The sequence below is a fragment of the Pseudophryne corroboree genome, chromosome 6 (assembly GCF_028390025.1).
Source record: "Pseudophryne corroboree isolate aPseCor3 chromosome 6, aPseCor3.hap2, whole genome shotgun sequence".
NCBI classification, from domain to species: Eukaryota; Metazoa; Chordata; class Amphibia; order Anura; family Myobatrachidae; genus Pseudophryne; species Pseudophryne corroboree.
Window position 1 is genome coordinate 348569004 of NC_086449.1, and position 12849 is coordinate 348581852.

Below are 12849 nucleotides of genomic sequence, written 5' to 3' on the forward strand. Positions count from 1 at the left end.
AAGTGAATAAGATGGTTCTAGGAAGTTGTTTGGAATGTGAAAGTGAATAAGATGGTTCTAGGAAGTTGGATTGAAATTGTGAAAGGTGATTTAGATGGTTTGGAATTGTAAAATCAGAACATATGCATTGTTCTGAGGCTTGGACATTTTGGAATAAAATGGAGTCTTGTGTCTTCTGCTATGTGATTGTGGTGTAGCAGAGAGTGCCATGTGTTTGGACCTGCAAATCTAAAATGGCTGCTGCCGGGTATTTTCCCCTCCCCCTTTCAACCATGTGGTGCAGTCTTTGGAATCATGGGAGCTTTAATAAAATGGAGTCTAGCTTCTGTCCCATGCGGTATTGTAGGGTTGTGTATATAGGGACTGCCAGTATGGGTAAGGTCAAGTATTTTCTCCACAAAGATTCTCAGCATTGAATAACTGCGCAGCGATTGTTCCTCACATGTGTAAGCTTCGCTGCAATCATATTGTCTGTATTGTTATGGTGAGCCATTTCTCTCTCTCTCTCTCTCTCTCTTCTCCTCTTTCTCTCATTTTCCCTTAAACGTAATTGTATTGTATTGTATTGTATTTCCTGTGCAGTTATCTGGTTAGTTAGTCTATGTTATATTGGTAGTGTATAATTGTATTGTATTATTCTTTTGCAAGCATACCATCCATAATATATATATAAGGCGTTAGACCCTAAGCCCAGGTATCTGTGTATTTCTTATAGTGTTAAGTACTCTCAGAGCGTCGGTGACGCTCAAACAGCTTTGAAGTTAATAAGGTTACACTGTGTTGCATTTACACTCTACCACTACACAGAGGTTTACAGTATAAGTACATTCCTTAAGGTATAGTTAAGGGAGTACCCTTGCGGTACTTTTTGCGCCAATTGCGTACTGTGTTCTTTAACCTTTAACGTGTTTTTAATAAGATAAATATTTAGCTTTCATAAGGGGGACTGGCTGCCGTAATGTGTAAAAAGGGGGACTGGCTGCCGTAATGTGTAAAAAGGGGGACTGGCTGCCGTAATATGTAAAAAGGGGGACAGGCTGCCGCAATGTGTAAAAAGGGGGACTGGCTCCCGTAATGTGTAAAAAGGGGACGCTGGGGTAAATTTACTAAGATTCGTATTTTCCCGTTTCAGGTCAAAGTTCAATCATGAATGACATCGAAAGTGTAAAACTGCAACTTTTTGAATTTATTACGACTAATTTACTAAGCTGTCGTATTCGGGTTTTTCTTTTGTTCCGATGTCGATGTCATTCGTGTTTTTTGTTTTTTTTACAGCAGTGATTAGCAAAACACTGCCGACTTTTTAAAAATGAATCTCGATCCGTGCTAGGGTTCATTTTTTTTTTTTAAATGAAACAGTGTAAAATCAAAAAAAAAATTGCGTGGGGTCCCCCCTCCTAAGCATAACCAGCCTCGGGCTCTTTGAGCCGATCCTGGTTGCAGAAATATGGGGGGAAAAATGACAGGGGTTCCCCCATATTTAAGCAACCAGCATCGGGCTCTGCGCCTGGTCCTGGTTCCAAAAATACGGGGGACAAAAAGAGTAGGGGTCCCCCGTATTTCTAAAACCAGCACCGGGCTCCACTAGCTGGACAGATAATGCCACAGCCGGGGGTCACTTTTATATAGTGCCCTGCGGCCGTGGCATCAAAAAATCCAACTAGTCACCCCTGGCCGGGGTACCCTGGGGGAGTGGGGACCCCTTCAATCAAGGGGTCCCCCCCCCCAGCCACCCAAGGGCCAGGGGTGAAGCCCGAGGCTGTCCCCCCCATCCAATTGGCTGCGGATGGGGGGCTGATAGCCTTTTTTGAAAATGAAAAGATATTGTTTTTAGTAGCAGTACTACAAGGCCCAGCAAGCCTCCCCCGCATGCTGGTACTTGGAGAACCACAAGTACCAGCATGCGGCGGAAAAACGGGCCCGCTGGTACCTGTAGTACTATTGCTAAAAAAATACCCAAAAAAAGACAAGACACACACACCGTGAAAGTAAAGATTTATTACATACATGCACACAAACATACATACATACTTACCTTATGTTCACACGCAGGTCGGTCCTCTTCTCCAGTAGAATCCAAGGGGTACCTGTTGAATAAATTCTACTTACCAGATCCAGGGTCCCAGGGTCCTCGGGGCAACCATTTGTAATCCAGGTACTTGAATAAAATAACAAAACGGAGACCCGAGCCACGAACTGAAAGGGGCCCCATGTTTTCACATGGGACTCCTTTCCCCGAATGCCAGAAACCCACTCTGACTTCTGTCTAAGTGGGTTTCTTCAGCCAATCAGGGAGCGCCACGTTGTGGCACCCTCCTGATCGGCTGTGTGCTCCTGTACTGTATGACAGGCGGCACACGGCAGTGTTACAATGTAGCGCCTATGCGCTCCATTGTAACCAATGGTGGGAACTTTCTGCCCTGCGGTTGACCTAAAGTGACGTCACCGCTGAGCAGAAAGTTCCCACCATTGGTTACAATGGAGCGCATAGGCGCTAAATTGTAACACTGCCGTGTGCCGCCTGTCACTCAGTACAGGAGCACACAGCCGATCAGGAGAGTGCTACAATGTGGCGCTCCCTGATTGGCTGAAGAAACCCACTTAGACAGAAGTCAGAGTGGGTTTCTGGCATTCGGGGAAAGGAGTCCCATGTGAAAACATGGGGCCCCTTTCAGTTCGTGGCTCGGGTCTCCGTTTTGTTATTTTATTCAAGTACGTGGATTACAAAAGGATGCGACGAGGAGCCTGGGACCCTGGATCTGGTGAGTTGAATTTTTTCAACAGGTACCCCTTGGATTCTACTGGAGAAGAGGACCGACCTGCGTGTGAACATAAGGTAAGTATGTGTATATGTTTGTGTGGATGTATGTAATAAATCTTTACTTTCAAGGTGTGTGTGTCTTGTGTTTATTTGGGTATTTTTTTAGTAGTAGTACTACAGGTACCAGCGGGCCCGTTTTTCCGCCGCATGCTGGTACTTGTGGTTCTCCAAATACCAGCATGCGGGGAGGCTTGCTGGGCCTTGTAGTACTGCTACTAAAAATAATATCTTTTCATTTTCAAAAAAGGCTATCAGCCCCCCATCCGCAGCCAATTGGATGGGGGGGACAGCCTCGGGCTTCACCCCTGGCCCTTGGGTGGCTGGGGGGGGGGACCCCTTGATTGAAGGGGTCCCCACTCCCCCAGGGTACCCCGGCCAGGGGTGACTAGTTGGATATTTGATGCCACGGCCGCAGGGCACTATATAAAAGTGACCCCCGGCTGTGGCATTATCTGTCCAGCTAGTGGAGCCCGGTGCTGGTTTTAAAAATACGGGGGACCCCTACTCTTTTTGTCCCACGTATTTTTGGAACCAGGACCAGGCGCAGAGCCCGATGCTGGTTGCTTAAATATGGGGGAACCCCTGTCAATTTTTTCCCCAGATTTCTGCAACCAGGATCGGCTCAAAGAGCCCGAGGCTGGTTATGCTTAGGAGGGGGGACCCCACGCAATTTTTTTTGAGAAAATAATCACTTTCCCACCCCTTCCCACTGATATACATGCACGGATCTCATGGATCCGTGCATGCCTATCCAATCACGGATAAAAAAAGCAGGTCTGTTTTTTTAAAGCACTTTTTTACGAGTTGTAATTTTTCACGGCAGTGTTTTGTTTTTTTTGGCTTTGCACTTCTTAGTAAATGACCGAGATTCATACTTAAACAGCCGCGTTTTGACCGATGGTGTATTCATTCGTGATTTTTTCCTAGGACTTCCAAATATTACGAATGCCCTCATCACTGCCGTGATTTGAGTTTAGTAAATTACCGAGATGACACTTTGATGAAAAAACGGCATCTCGGTCAAAATCGGGACCTTAGTAAATTTACCCCGCTGTCTGCCGTAATGTGTAAAAAAGGGGATGCTGTCTGCCGTAATGTGTAAAAAAGGGGGCTGGCTGCCGCAATGTGTAAAAAGGGGCACTGGCTGCCGCAATGTGTAAAAAGGGGCACTGGCTGCCGTAATGTGTAAAAAGGGGGACTGGCTGCCGTAATATGTAAAAAGGGGGACACCGTCTGCCGTAATGTGTAAAAAGGGGGCCTGGCTGATGCAATGTGTAAAAAGGGGGACTGGCTGCCGCAATGTGTATAAAGGGGGACACCGTCTGCCGTAATGTGTAAAAACGGGGACGCTGTCTGCTGTAATGTGTAAAAAGGGGACGCTGTCTGCTGTAATGTGTAAAAAGGGGACGCTGTCTGCCGTAATGTTAAAAAAGGGGACGCTGTCTGCCGTAATGTGTAAAAAAGGGGACGCTGTCTGCTGTAATGTGTAAAAAAGGGGACGGTGTCTGCCGTAATGTGTAAAAAAGGGGGCCTGGCTGCCGCAATGTGTAAAAAGGGGACCTGGCTGCCGCAATGTGTAAAAAGGGGGACTGGCTGCTGTAATGTGTAAAAAGGGGGACGCTGTCTGCTGTAATGTATAAAAGGGGCTCTACCTGGTGTAGTGGCGCTACTGTGCAGCGTAATTTGAATAATGGAGGTAGTCTCCATTATTCAAATTACGCTGCACAGTAGCGCCACTACACCAGTGCACTGTAGTATGAATTGCTATTATTTTGTGGCCACACCCCTTCCCCATGAAGCCACTGCCCCTATCTTACATGGGGGTGGGGGGGCGCCAATGTCGTTTCTTGCACACAGCGCTAAAATGCCTAGTTACGGCACTGACCGCCGGTATGCTGACCGAATCCCAAACAAAGGTATTGCCACATTATTAGTATGTTATTTTTCCTCTACAGATGAGTGACATGTTGAAAACTGTTCTGTGGAATATGCAAGAATCCTTGATGGAATTTAACTTTAAGTGTTCTGCACAAAATATTCTCTATTATGTTTTCCACCCAGAGTTCCCCTATTATTTGTGTTCTCCCATATGATATACCCAACCACACCACAGAGCAAAATGTAAAATAAATGTACAAAAAAAGTGCAAAATTTACTATGTTCCCGTGTTTTAGTTAATAGTGCTTTCTGATGTATGTGAGTCCCCATTTGGCTGCTGTGTTTGCCGGCAGCTAAATGCTCCTGTACATGAAGCCTGCACAGATCTTTGTGATGGTCCTGGTTCACAAAATACAGGGGAAAAAATGTGTAGGGTTCCCCTGTATTTTGAGAACCATCACCGGGCTCTTGGACCGGTCATGATTCCACAAATACTGAATGCTGTAGGGGTCCCCCTTATTTTTTTAAAGCAGCACTGGCCCAGGGCTAACTAGTTAGGGGGGTTAATGCTACAGCCAGGGGACCAATATAAGCATGACCCCAGGCTTTGGTATTACCTCCCTGGCTAGTGGAGCCCAGTGCTGGTTTAAAAAACACGGGGACCCCTACTGATTTTATCCCCCCATATCTATGGAACCAGAACCAGTCCAAAAGTTCAGCACTGTTTCTTAAAATACAGGGGCCGCTATGCATTTTTCCCCATACATTTTTTAAACCTGGACCGGTTCAATGAGCCTGGGCTGGGTATGGTTATGGTTTGGGGAGGGGAGGCATTTTATTTCTCTGTTATTACACGTTTTAGACACATTTAAACAGAAGCTTGTGCTGATCTCTGTGCAGGCTTCTCTGAACACACTGCTGAGGAGGATGTCTATTTAAAAAGTGCATTTTGATCCGAGTTTGACTATTTCACAGGTGTGTTTGCAGAAATGATTCTAGGTATATTCCCGTGTTTCAGTGTTGTGTATGGAAATACATCCAAGTTTGGCCAATGGTGTATTTGAGTGTATGTCTCTGTCTACCTGTGTTTTGTACTTCTGTTTGTACAGACACTCCCGTGTTTTTTGCCAACTCGGGCAAACACGGAGCTTAGTAAACATATCCCTAAGATTCAATTCACTCAGTACTCCACCACATTTTCCCTCATCTCTACATGGCTAACGTGATCATCACATGTTCATTTATATTCTGCATACATTATCATGGCTCAGCATTACTCCTTTTGGGTTCCCGGTGGTTCCAGAAGTGTAGATAAGCACACAGCACTCATTGGGCTTCTGGGAATTTATGATGTCATCCAGGTGCTCATCACTGAAGTCCTTCCCTAGTTCCATGAACTCCGCCCACTGACGGGTAACAAAAAGCAGAAAATTTACATTTAAGATACAGTGTTGATACACTCTTTTCTATTTGTCATAATGATCTAATTTGTCATCTATCCTTTGCAGTTTTGAATCATTGGCCTTTTCTATGACAATTTTCTGGGAAGAGTAAACGGATACAGTTTATAAAAATAAATACTTTGTATTAAAGGCACCAGTTTTGATTGACCTTATTTTTAATGGCATGTTTTATTTACTTAAATTACAGCAGACTCAGGGCCTGATTCCGATTTGTACGCAATGCAGGTGTTTACGCAGCTGAGTGATTATTGGACAACTGTGCATCCGCCGCGGTGGCGCTGTGCATGTGCCAAGATACTTTGTGGTTCCACTAACAGAGTGATTGACAGTCAGAGACTGTTTTGGGGAGGTAATGGGAAGTGGTGGCAAAAACGCAGGTGTGTCATCCCCGGTTTTTGGGGCATATCTCTGTTTACATCTGCGATTGCACATGCAGAAAACATGACACCAGCATTGCAGCTCTCGCGGCCACTCTACAAGACCGTAGACTCACTTGGGGTGTCGATGTTCCTTGGATTTGCACCAATGCTGCGAATGCTGAGATTTTGCATTGGCTCATGGGCATCTCTAATCATTTCTGGGCAGCTGCTTCACTTGCGTTTTTTCTCTAGTCTGCAGCCTGAAGAAATCGCAGCTCCGTGGGCTTTTGCATACAAATCGGAATCAGGCCCTCAATCACTCTATGTATGAGCTTGATTCCTACTTTAAACAACATGACATTACGCGCATTTGCATTGTTACATACCGTGTATAAACCTGGACGCTTGACATGCAAACTGCCTTTGTACTGCACAACAGCTTTGAGATGAGGTAACGTCTCCCATATCTGTAAATAAACTAATAATTGTTACTAAAATTGCATGCTGGAAACTATGACTATCAATTATTGTCTGGAAATTGCCATTCTAGAGGAATCTATAGACCATCACCTATGCTCCTAGGCTTCTCAGTACAGCTAAAACTATTAATAGTGAATGCTTTCTTAAAACAATACCCCATGCTTGATAATAGAGCATACTTAACGACTTGGCTGCCCCTTCCCCTGGGAGGGGTCAGACTGGTCAGAACATAGGGGGCATGACCGGTATACAGGTGGGCTGCCTGGAGGGCATGGTGACACAATTACGTAATTGGGGCTCCGCCCCTCACCCTATTGTGCCAAGAACACAGGCATTGGGTGAAGGTGCTACGATGACGCGACTCAGCATGAATCGCATCATTGAGTTGCTTCGGCCCATCCACTTGTGCTCTGTTGTTGGCAGCCGAGGGGGGAAAGGGGGGGGTGAGGGGCTGGAGGGGGATGCGGGAGACTTGTCCACCTTTCTAGGGGGCTGGGAGTGCCACTCGGTTTTTGGGATCCTTTGGGCCATTCTGGGAGGATAGGCAAGTATGTAATAGAGATATACGTGTAGTGTCGTGTTTTGGTTCTAATTTCATGTACGTGTTTTGGTTTTACAACACGACCCTGAAGTGTTTTGGTTATGGGTTTCTTGTCAATGGATAAAAACAGCTAAAATCATATTATTTTTTGCAATCCAAAACGCCAAATTATGATTTAAAATCTGAATTTCTGAACTGCGCAAAGATCTGAACTTGGACTCGTTTTGAATCGGATCCACAAAATTCGGGTCAATTCAGATTTCTGAAGAACGAAAACCGCACATCTTTACTTGATACCAGAGCATTATCTATCTATCTATCTATCTATCTATCTATCTATCTATCTATCTATCTATCTAATCTATCTATTCCTCTTGTTAGGCCCCTGACATACACAAACATGGAGGGAACTTATGGTGTAGTAACTTCAATAAACCATCAATGATGTTTCAATAAACATTATGCATACAGATTCAAACTTAAATTTTTTTCTTATCTGAATATTTTTCCACTGTACACATATTTTTTCAGCTTCTATCCTTCTTCCACAATGTCTATTTGTGAGCCGGGTGTAGTATGGTATGCCGGCGGCCGGGCTCCTGGCGGCCAGCATACCGGCGCCGGAATCCCGACCACCGGCATACCGACAGCTGGGCAAACACAAAAGAGCCCCTTCGGCCCGCTGTACTCGCCATGCAGGCACAGATATGCGCTACGCGTGCCACGCTATCTATTCTACCTCCAGGGAGGTCGTGGACCACCAAGATGGAGAAAAGGTGTCGGTATGCCGGGTGTCGGGATTCCGGCGCCGGTATACTGTGCACCGGGATCCCAACAGCCGGCAACCTAAATACCACCTTGTGAGCCTAGTGGGTCTCTTATTCCTTATTTAAAAGAGCTCTCCCCTCTCCTGAATGTGCATGCAGGGAAAGCCTGAGAATGCACCCCAATGGCTTTGACTGTGAGGTAAACACGACTGACTAGAAGAGGAGGACCAACCGCAGGGGTAAATATGGAAGTGGGGGAAGGAGCAGGGGCAGAGCAATAGGGGGGAAGATCCCGGACAGAGCTGTTGAAGCACCAGGGAACAACAGAGCAGGGGGTGCAGGTGAGTAATGGGTGGGTAGGGTGAATGAGGTGATCCAGGTCCAATATATTTTTAAATATATATTATTAAAAATGTTAATATCAGTGGCAATATGTGTCAGCAGTTAGTACACGGATAATGAAGAAGACAGCTGTCAATTTGTACTGGTACTCAAGGGTTTTTAGGAAGGAGGGGGCCTGTTTGCAGTCTCTGTCCAGACCCCCTCCTCTCTAGAAGGAAGCGACAGGCTGTAGACTGACTGTGAGCACTCTGAGCAGAGTCTACTGTGCATGTGTAGGTCTCCATGAAAATTGCGTGGTAGCCATTTTTCTGGCTATTTTCCTACTGCGCATTATTTGTGCAGTATGGACTCTGGAGAGGTCAGTATTGAAAAAAATGGGTAAAGGGTGTGCGGTGTCTGCACCCATTATACATATCCCATTGCTTATCCTCCATAATGCCCCACTTTATCTCAAAATACTAACTTATCTTCTATGCCTTAGTGCTGAAATCTTCCATTGGCTTATCACATTACCATACCTATTGCCTACACACAATAGTCACAGAGGTGCGGGACTTTCTGCGAGTCTGACCATTTTTTTAAAGTAGCAATCATTTACAAGGCAAATCCAACCTGTTTTTGAAATGATTACTGCTTTAAAAAAACGAACAGACTCACAGAAAGTCCTGCACCTCTGGCAACGCTATTACATTTAGCCCAGAGGCTTTGTTCGCTAACCATTATGATTAATTTACCAATTATGTCACTGAGGCATGGGGCACTTTGTTTCATGCCTCAGTGATATCACTGTTTTTTTTTTTTTATTTATAGCTTGTGTCCTCATGAGTAATGGATGCCTGTACTATGCGTAGGTAGTTTGTATATTTGAAATAATCCAGTTTTAAATTGTTGAACGGGAACAAAGAAACTGAAAAATGAACATATTGTATTTACCTGCAATATTTTCTCCAACTGCTTCTGATTTTCAGCCACAATAATGTTTGCTCTGCAGTCATTGGCGACATAGTGGCAGGCTTCAGGTGAATTGGTTGCGTAAATCCCAGTCATAATTCCCCTAAAGTTTTATGTGCATAAAAAAAAACATGAAGTGGAGTGACTACACTAAATAATTTGTTTTATGGGTTCATGAAAAAGCCTCCGGGGCCAAATACTTACATATGTTATAAAATGAGAACAAACCACACAGATGATTAAAGGCAGCTATAAAATATTATTATAGACATTAAGAAAAACATTGAGGCAAAACACCATGCTACAGAAAGGACTGAAATATAATACACAGGTAGATATGAGGTATAAAAATAAGTCAGAGAGACAGAGAATACCACCATTAGATACTGTATACCCTTGCTCTGGTTCTGCTTTTAACATTTACTTTAAGTACAAGTAACATTGCCCTGTTGCGTCCAAATATAATATTGTAATGAACAGACAAAAGAGATTAGTGTCATGGCAGTATTATTAATAAATGCAAACAATGTATTTACCATATCAATATAATAAAATAGACTGCTAATTAAAATAATGTCATCACGTTGGCATGTAATGACAGCTGGTATGTCTGTGACCCTTTCCACCAGTGTCAGTGATGTTATTCTCAGAGAGTTCCTCAAACATTTCTATTATCTCCCATAGAATAAACAAAGTAGTACCTAATGTACACAAACTCAGCAGCCTGTACGGTATGTATCAATAAAGTGTCAGCAACAGCTAGTAATATACAAAACAAATATACATGAAAATTCTGTACTGGCACTGATATAAAGAATAAGTGAAATATCAAACATTCCTTATATGTACAGAATGAATGAATATATATATATATATATATATATATATATATATATATAATGTTGTTCAGTGTGCCGCGAGTTGTAAAAGGTTGAAAATCTCTGCTTTAAGGCAAAGCAGCATCTCTCCCTTAAACTCCCTACAACTTTTGAATCTCTATGCATTAGGCGGCCCTCGACCAAAGGCTTAATCTCATTTGTATATTAATGACTATATGAGGAATCACCCTCCTCATGTGACCCCCACAAAATTGCTTGGGAGACTGACTTGGGTGTCACATTGAATGAGGAAGATTGGTTGGATATTTGGGAAAACGCTGCCTCCAGCTCTACTTGTGTCAACATTAAAGAAAATGTTTACAAGTTACTATACAGATGGTATTATCTCTTTTCACAAGTTCTCCAAATTTCCATCCTGTGCGAACCTACGTTTTCCCTCCTCCCTTTGAATCTCCCAACTGCAACCAAGTACCAAAACAAATGGTTTCTGCTACCACTTGTCAGATAGCCACTGACTGGAAACAACTGGCTCCTCCTTTGTTATCTGCAATTGTATCTCAAATTTGGTATACGCAACGTATGGAATATATGACCAGTATTATTAAAAATTCCTCCAAATCCTTTGAAAAGATCTGGGGCCCCTGGCTCGTTTCTTAAAACACTCCCTTGCCATTTAAGTTAGAATTAGATTTCTCATCCTTTAGACTGTTTTTTTCCATCCATCAGGTCCTCTCTTCTGTCTTCTAGCTCTGTCTGTCTGCCTTTCCTCTTCTTTCTCTCCCCATGGTCTGCCACGCCATTCCCTTTTCGAGTTTCTTCTTTCCCTCTTCCCCTCTCCTAACTATAAAATGAGTCACTATGGGGTATATTCAACAATAAGAGTCAGGTCCATTCCGACAGGCAGTTGTCAGAATGGACCCAACAACCCCTATTCAAAGAGAGGCCAAATCCGACTGTCGGATTTGTCCGTTCCCTGAGTCCTGTCCTGCCAGCGGTGCCGGGGGTGAGGGGGGAGCGGTCTGCGGTGCCGGAGCTGAGGGGGAGGCGGAATGCGGTGGCGGAGGTGAGGTGATGTCTTCGGCGCGGGGGGGGGGGGGGGGGGGGGCGGAGGAGGAGACGGAGCGGACGGGGGAGGAGACGTTATAGCAACGGCTGCAGCAGCGGAGGCTCACGGCAGCGTTCACCCGGCTCCAGCAAGCAGGACGTCGCTTGCTGGAGCCAGGTGGACGCTGCCGCTGGGTCCCTGCTCTCCCCGCTGCTCACCCGTCTCCTGCTCTCAGCTCACTTATCTCAATCCGATCTTTTTTAAAGTCAGATTGAGATTGGCGGAAACGGGGCTAAAACCTGTCGGGTTTGGCCCCGCTTCCGACAATGCACGCTGATTGGCGGCTGAAGCCGCCGATCAGCGTGCATTCCGACAACATTCCGACTTGTCGGAATAAATTGGGCCGTAATGAATAGGTCGGAACCCCTTCTGACCTAAAACTGTCGGAAGCTGCCGTCTTCCCGACAAGACGGCAGCTTCCGACAGTTATTGAATATACCCCTATGCTGTAATCTGCATTTTGATAGTTTCAGATTGTGTCACATGCCTCCTTATTATGTATTCTTTTATGTGTCACTGTATTTATGCTTTGTGACCTTTCAAAAGGTTTATTCATCAAAAAAAATTCTGTCTGCTGCAGACTACATTGAAAAGTCAATTAAGAAATGCAAATAGCCTGTTTCCACTTGTATCTCTACCATTCCCCCTCTACAGCGTACTTATGTACCATTTTCGTATACGTAATCTATACTTCTGTGAGCCTTCTAAATAAAGAGTTTAAAAAAAGGAGTGAAAATTGATGGGCCCCACTTCATATAATATAGCCGCTAATCAATTAATAAAATTAAAATAGTAATACAGGTTGAGTATCCCATATCAGAATATTCTGAAATACGGAATATTCCAAAATACGGAATTTTTTGAGTGAGAGTAAGATAGTGAAACCTTTGTTTTCTGATGGCTCAGTGTACACACACTTTGTTTAATGCACAAAGTTATTAAAAAATATTGGCTAAAATAACCTTCAGGCTGTGTGTATAAGGTGTATATGAAACATAAATGCATTTTGTGTTTAGACTTAGGTCCCATTACCATGATATCTCATTATGATATGCAATTATTCCAAAATACAGAAAAATACGATATCCAAAATACTTCTGGTCCCCAATATTTTGGATAAGGGATACTCAACCTGTATACAGGGCCGTCTTTTCGTATGGGCTCAATGGGCACTTGCCCAAGAGCCCCAGGAGTATAAGGGCCTTGGGCTGATAGCTGAGGGTCCCTTCTTTCCAGGGGTACAAGATTTTTGAAAATCGGGCCAGGGGAACCAGAGATATCTGACTTCAAAGCAGTGGCCCCC

General features: G+C 44.2%; 1 protein-coding gene across 2 annotated transcripts in view; it reads right to left on the reverse strand.

Moving 5' to 3' along the window:
- ACSBG1 (acyl-CoA synthetase bubblegum family member 1) overlaps positions 1–12849 on the reverse strand; it is a 149852-nt gene that overhangs the window by 43880 nt on the left and 93123 nt on the right. For both annotated transcript variants that reach the window (XM_063926556.1, XM_063926557.1), the window contains 3 exons: positions 9585–9705; positions 6908–6988; positions 5956–6105 (listed from right to left, as the gene is read on the reverse strand). In XM_063926556.1, coding sequence (XP_063782626.1) covers positions 5956–6105; positions 6908–6988; positions 9585–9705 — 352 coding nt within the window. The remainder of the gene's footprint in view (positions 1–5955; positions 6106–6907; positions 6989–9584; positions 9706–12849) is intronic.